Here is a 7,500-nt window from a genome sequence, read left to right on the forward strand (position 1 = left end):
GATGACGTCACACCAATGGGTAAGTAAGTCAATAACTATATATGTATATATGTGTGTGTGTGTGTATATGTGTGTGTGTATGTTTGTGTCTGTGTGTGTGTCTGTGTGTGTGTGTGTCTGTGTATGTGTGTGTCTGCGTGTGTGTGTGTGTGTCTGTGTGTGTGTGTATGTGTGTGTGTCTGTGTGTGTATGTGTATGTGTGTGTGTCTGTGTGCGTGTGTGTGTGTGTGTCACACAGACTCAGGAGTAGGAACTGGAAACAGATGATGTCACACCAATGGGTAAGTAAGTCAATAACTATATATGTATATATATGTGTGTGTGTGTGTGTCTGTGTGTGTGTGTGTGTGTGTGTGTGAGTGTGTGTGTCACACAGACTCAGGAGCAGGAACTGGAAACAGATGATGTCACACCAATGGGTAAGTAAGTCAATAACTATATATGTATATATATATATATGTGTGTGTTTCTGTGTGTGTGTGTGTGTGTGTGTGTCTGTGTGTGTGTGTGTCTGTGTGAGTATGTGTGTGTCTGTGTGTGTGTGTGAGTGGTGTGTGGTGTGTCTGTGTGTGTGTGTGTCTGTGTGTGTGTGTGTGAGTGTGTGTGTGTGTCTGTGTGTGAGTGTGTGTGTGTGTCTGTGTGTGTGTGTGAGTGTGTGTGTGTGTGTGTCTGTGTGTATGTGTGTGTGTCTGTGTGTGTATGTGTGTGTGTGTCTGTCTGTGTGTGTGTGTTGTGTGTGTGTCTGTGTGTATGTGTCTGTATGTGTTTGTGTGTGTGTTTGTGTGTGTGTGTCTGTGTGTGTGTATGTGTGTGTGTCACACAGACACAGGAGTAGGAACTGGAAACAGATGATGTCACACCAATGGGTAAGTAAGTCAATAACTATATATGTATATATGTGTGTGTGTGTGTCTGTGTGTCTGTGTGTGTGTGTCTGTGTGTATGTGTGTGTGTGTCACACAGACACAGGAGTAGGAACTGGAAACAGATGATGTCACACCAATGGGTAAGTAAGTCAATAACTATATATGTATATATATATATATATATATATTATATATATATATATGTGTGTGTTTCTGTGTGTGTGTGTGTCTGTGTGTATGTCTGTGTGTGTGTGTGTCTGTCTGTGTGTGTGTCTGTGTTGTGTGTGTGTGTCTGTGTGTGTGTCTGTGTGTGTGTCTGTGTGTGTGTGTCTGTGTGTGTGTCTGTGTGTATGTGTCTGTATGTGTCTGTGTGTGTCTGTGTCTGTGTGTGTGTCTGTGTGTGTGTCTGTGTCTGTGTGTCTGTGTGTATGTGTCTGTATGTGTCTGTGTGTGTGTCTGTGTCTGTGTGTCTGTGTGTGTGTCTTTGGGTGTGTGTCTGTGTCTGTGTGTCTGTGTGTGTGTCTTTGGGTGTGTGTCTGTGTCTGTGTGTCTGTGTGTGTGTCTTTGGGTGTGTGTCTGTGTCTGTGTGTCTGTGTGTGTGTCTTTGGGTGTGTGTCTGTGTGTGTCTAAATGAATAAATAAATGAGTAAATAAGTACATAAATATATAAATAAATAAATGAGTAATAAGTAAATTAATATATTTTTGAAACGTATAAATAAGGAAATGAATAAATAAATAAATAAATAAATAAATAAATAAATAAATAAATAAATAAATTAATAAATAATAAATAAATAAATATATATATTAATTAATTAATAAACAAACAAATAAATATATGAATTAATAAATAAATAAATAAAATATGATAAAAAGTTCATCCCATCTGATATATTTACCTTTTTGACAAATATGATAAAATGTTCATCCCATCTGATATATTTACCTTTTTGACAAATATGATAAAATGTTCATCCCATCTGATATATTTACCTTTTTGACAAATATGATAAAAAGTTCATCCCATCTGATATATTTACCTTTTTGACAAATATGATAAAATGTTCATCCCATCTGATATATTTACCTTTTTGACAAATATGATAAAATGTTCATCCCATCTGATATATTTACCTTTTTGACAAAGAAATAGATGAAGGTTTGGATGAGACAGAAGGTTGGGAGCAATGGGGCGAAAAACATGCCGACCCTGTGGAAAGGAAAAGGAACAAAAAACTATTTCAAAAAAACCATTAACTCACTCAATCCTAGACATTTTGGCTACTTTTCAAAATTGGAAAAAAAAAATATTGAAAATGAACATGAGTACAGAAAATTCTATTCAACTATCATTAACATGTAAAAACTAAAAACATTAGCTTTGATACTACGTCTATAATTTGTCTCATAAAAAATGTAATAAATAGGCATGTGGTAAAAGTAACCCGGGTAAACTACGGATATAGTCGGTGTTAGGGTTGAGTGAGTTAACTACGGATATAGTCGGTGTTAGGGTTGAGTGAGTTAAAGAATAAATCATGACTATTTATACAGCCCATTTCCATGGATGTACCATGCTCTATACACTTCCAAATGTTTCATCGATTCCCCCAGCAGGTCGTATGGACCCATATTTCCATTTCATAGAGTACCCGCTGCCTGTTACGCTTTTTTTTTTGTAGAAACACTCTTACAATATCCATCACTGCATGTAGGCAGGTACTCATTTAGACTACAGTTCACATTTATAATTTTCATTACACACACACACACACACACACACACAATATATATATTATATATATATATATATATATATATATTATATATATATATATATATATATATATATATATGTAAACACACACATATATACATATTCAAAATATACATGGTGATCATTTCATTGTTTGGTATGTCCAAAGAAATGGAAGCCTCACTAGTCGTTAACCATGACAGATAATGGCAATGTACGCTTTAACACTCGCTTTCAGATCAGAAAGTCCTGGGTTCGAGCCTTGCTCTGCGCATAATTGAGTCCTTGGAATAGGCTCTTTACTCACATTCTCTCATCGTACTCAGGTGTAAAAATGAGTACCTAGCCGTTAACTGTCTCTATCTCCAAAAAAATGTAATATCGCTAAACAGATCCTACATGTCATGTCCTACATGTTAAGTGTTGCAGTTGGCCAGGGACCCCTTGTAAAGCACCTTGAGCACATTTAGTGGATATTGCGCTATATAATAATAATAATAATAATAATAATAATAATAATAATAATAATAATAATAATAATAATAATAATAATAATAATATAATAATAATAATAATAATAATAATAATAATAATAGATCTTTATTGTCCATAAATATGGCAATTTGTCATTTAGTTACACTTGTTATAACGTTAAACGATAACTATAACATTGAACAGATATTTCACTCCTACTTATTCGCTCTCTCTCTCTCTCTCTCTCTCTCTCTCTCTCTCTCTCTCTCTCTCTCTCTCTCTCTCTCTCTCTCTCTCTCTCTCTCTTCCTCTCTTTCTTTCACGCGTGCGATATAAATAAAACAAACAGATTCATTTCGTTATTAATTTGTTACGATTGTGGCAATTCAACACCAAATATTATCATCATTATCAATTGGTCACTTAATCTAACATTAAATAAATTAATCAGTCAATCAGTCAACCAGTCAATCCTTGGTTTTTCTGTACCATATGAAATATTCAACATTTTTATTGCTGATAGAACGAACGTTGAGTTATACTTGTTAGTTCTACATTTAATCTGACAAAACCTCCCAGATGGTAAAATACTAAATTCATGGTATAAAATATGTTTTTTAATTGTTGGTAATCGAGAATGCTTTCCTTTCTATTGCTTTTCCATGAATTCTTTCCACTCCATCAAGAGGATGGTTTATTATTTTTGATGCCTCTTTGTAATTCTAAATCATCATACAACGCTTTATATAATATTAAGCGAAGGATAGGTCTTCAATAACAAATCGCGAAATAGGATTAAATTAGCGGTGCAGTTTTGTGTCGGAAGTAAACAAGGCCGCCGCCATTTCGATTTCCTCGAAACAAAAACATTGATACGAACGATTTTTCCGAGGATTTGAAGCAGAACTCTAAACGTTAAAGTTTGAAGTACATACCATTCATTAATACGAACAATCAAACAACGTTTAATACTAAATGAGTGAAATGTTGTCATGAAACAAATATAGAAGTTCACGTAAAGGATGTGTGTAAAAGTTGTTGATGAATCAATATCAATCATAAGGCAAGTATGCCCAAGACGTAGCTGCCCCCCCCCCCCCCCCACCCACAACCCCCACCCAATGAAAATGTTGATGCTTGAAGCTCGAAGAAATGGACAACAATAAGTAATGAAATGGACAACAATAAGTATTGAGATGGACAACAATAAGTATTGAGATGGACAACAATAAGTATTGAAATGGACAACAATAAGTATTGAGATGGACAACAATAAGTATTGAAATGGACAACAATAAGTATTGAGATGGACAACAATAAGTATTGAAATGGACAACAATAAGTATTGAAATGGACAACAATAAGTATTGAGATGGACAACAATAAGTATTGAGATGGACAACAATAAGTATTGAATGGACAACAATAAGTATTGAGATGGACAACATAAGTATTGAAATGGACAACAATAAGTATTGAGATGACAACAATAAGTTATTGAATGGACAATCAATAAGTATTGAAATGGACAACAATAAGTATTGAGATGGACAACAATAAGTATTGAAATGGACACAATAAGTATTGAGATGGACAACAATAAGTATTGAAATGGACAACAATAATATTGAGATGGACAACAATAAGTATTGAGATGGACAACAATAAGTATTGAAATGGACAACAATAAGTATTGAGATGGACAACAATAGTATTGAAATGGACAACAATAAGTATTGAAATGGACAACAATAAGTATTGAGATGGACAACAATAAGTATTGAAATGGACAACAATAAGTATTGAGATGGACAACAATAAGTATTGAAATGGACAACAATAATTTATTGAGATGGACAACAATAAGTATTGAAATGGACAACAATAAGTAATGAAATGGAAGCTTCAAGTCATTGAACGAAGACGAATAATGTGGACGTTTCGGGTTTCATCTTTATTTTTATTTTTAAACACGATGAATGAAAAACTAAAGATGAATGAGAGAATGGCGTAGTGAAGGTGAATCAACAAAAACAATCTCAGTGTTTCATTCATCGTGTTTTGTTGAGAAAGGCAAGAAATGGGCGCAGCATTGCTCAGCAGTACGGTTTTTGCTTCGTACCCGAAAGGTACCGAGTTTAATCACCGCCACTGCACTGTGTGACCTTGAGCAAGTCACCTCGGCCTAGCTCAATAAGCAGCGCTGCACTGCAGCTGACGCCTGGGTTATTCCTGTCTTCCCTTGGAATAGACCCTAGAGACAAATTTCCTCCATGGGATGAATAAAGGGAATTTTATTTGTATTTTATTTTTTAAAGTTCCAAAAGAGAAAACAAAACTTTGTGGCAAGGGGGGATCGAACCTACAACCTTACTGCTACGACAACTCCACCTAGCTGGGAGACGGTAGCTCAACAGTCAAAGTCATCCACAACTCCAAAAAAAAAGTGGTATCAAGCACCGTGTCTATCTTGAACTGCTCTCCCGACTTCTTGAGGTCATCGGGTCAACACACAAACGCCGCTGACCTAGGGCGCACTGACTTGATCAGGGACACACAGCACTGTGGGTATTCGAACTCGGTATTTTCTGGGTACATAGCAAAGACCATACTGCAAAGCCACGCCGCCCCTTAATAAGTGCATGTGTCTCATTACATTGCCGTTACTCGCACCAGTCATACCAACATGGTCCTTCTGTAAGACACCTGAGTTCATCATTTGTATCTGTAGCAATAAATTGCTTTCTACCTTTTTGATAGGACGCTGAGCTATCGAAAAGTGGATTCTGCCAAGTCCTTGATCAAATAGAACAAGATGGTGCTTGCGTGTAGACAATGTCTGAGACATCTACAGAGACAACCAGACAGACAGACAGACAGACAGATAGATGAATACAAACAGGCAAATAAAATAGAGAGAGACAGACGGACAAACAAACAAAGAGAGAACCATCAAGACAATACCAACAACTCGATGGGCCTGAATGAGTTCATACAAAGGACACAAAGATCAAGGGAATAAATGTGACTCATAGATAAGGGGGCAGAGTGGCTAGGTGGTACGACGGTCTTTGCTTCGAACCCGAAAGGTACCGAGTTCAATCGCCGATGCTGCGCTGTGTGACCTTGAGCTTTATGTTATCCCCTTATCTATAAAATCCATTTACTCCCTTTATCTTTCTCTCCTGTGTAGGGACAATGTCTAGGATTTTTATATTGACATAGGCAGGTAGAAAAACAGACAGACAGACAGACATACAGACAGACAGACATACAGACAGACAGATGCAACCTCATACAACCCACCAACACAATGTCTGTGTGTAGACAATGTCCAACACCTCCACGGGAAGATCAAATTTGGCCAAACCAATCTTGGAGATGAACCACAATCTGTCCTTTAGCTTGGACCATAAAAATCTGGGGGAAAAAAAAAACAAAACACATAAAACTTACAACTTGAGTTTTTATATAGCGCAATATCCACTAAATGTGCTCAAAGCGCTTAACAAAGGGTTCCTGACCAATAGCAACACATAACATGTAGAACGAGACATGATGCCTGTTAATCAATATTAAAATCTTTCCGACAAAGACAACGCTGTTTATGGCCAGGTACTCATTTTAAACTTGAGTACAGTGAGAGAATGTGAGTAAAGAGGCTTTTCCAAGATCTCAACTATGCGCCGAGCAAGGCTCAAACCCGGGACCTTCTGATCCTAAATCGAGTGTCATACCACTAGACCCCATAACAGCACAAACTTCACCAAATCTGATATGGACCTTATTTGAGCCCTACATACAGATATTTACAAGCGTGATAACCAAACAACATAACATTGGTGCTTTGGCTTGGTGGGGTATCGTGATAACCAAACAACATAACATTGGTGCTTTGGCTTGGTGGGGTATCGTGATAACCAAACAACATAACATTGGTGCTTTGGCTTGGTGGGGTATCGTGATAACCAAACAACATAACATTGGTGCTTTGGCTTGGTGGGGTATCGTGATAACCAAACAACATAACATTGGTGCTTTGGCTTGGTGGGGTATCGTGATAATTACTGTAGCTCAGTTGGACGAGCACTAGCTTCACACACAAAGTGGCTGAGATCCATTCCATTCAAGGTGGAGTCAAAAACAATTTGTTGTCCATCCAATAGTGATTGTGTAGCTGAGTCATACTAGTATTTTGTGATAGACTAGCATTCACTCCAAAGGGTAGAAAGCAATTGCTATTGTCCATTTCATGCTATTGAAACTGATATTAACCCCAGCTTGACGGGCCATCTTTAACATCATCATCACCATCATCATCATCATCATCATCATCATCATCATCATCATCATCATCATCATCATCATCATCATCATCATCATCATCATCATCATCATCAT

The 7,500-nt window shown here is 36.8% G+C and overlaps 1 protein-coding gene across 8 annotated transcripts in view; it reads right to left on the reverse strand.

The window, feature by feature from the left end:
• LOC144972232 (transmembrane channel-like protein 7) overlaps positions 1-7,500 on the reverse strand; it is an 81,762-nt gene that overhangs the window by 16,166 nt on the left and 58,096 nt on the right. For all 8 annotated transcript variants that reach the window (XR_013645315.1, XR_013645314.1, XR_013645316.1 and 5 more), the window contains exons 12-13: positions 6,406-6,519; positions 2,004-2,079 (exon numbers count right to left, since the gene is read on the reverse strand). Coding sequence is in view for 5 of the 8 variants with exons in the window: in XM_078913269.1 (XP_078769395.1) it covers positions 2,004-2,079; positions 6,406-6,519 (190 nt within the window). In the remaining 3 variants the exon portion in view is untranslated. The remainder of the gene's footprint in view (positions 1-2,003; positions 2,080-6,405; positions 6,520-7,500) is intronic.

Source organism: Berghia stephanieae, chromosome 5 (assembly GCF_034508935.2).
Source record: "Berghia stephanieae isolate SIO BIC M18660-M18661 chromosome 5, UCSD_Bste_1.3, whole genome shotgun sequence".
Lineage (NCBI taxonomy): Eukaryota > Metazoa > Mollusca > Gastropoda > Nudibranchia > Aeolidiidae > Berghia > Berghia stephanieae.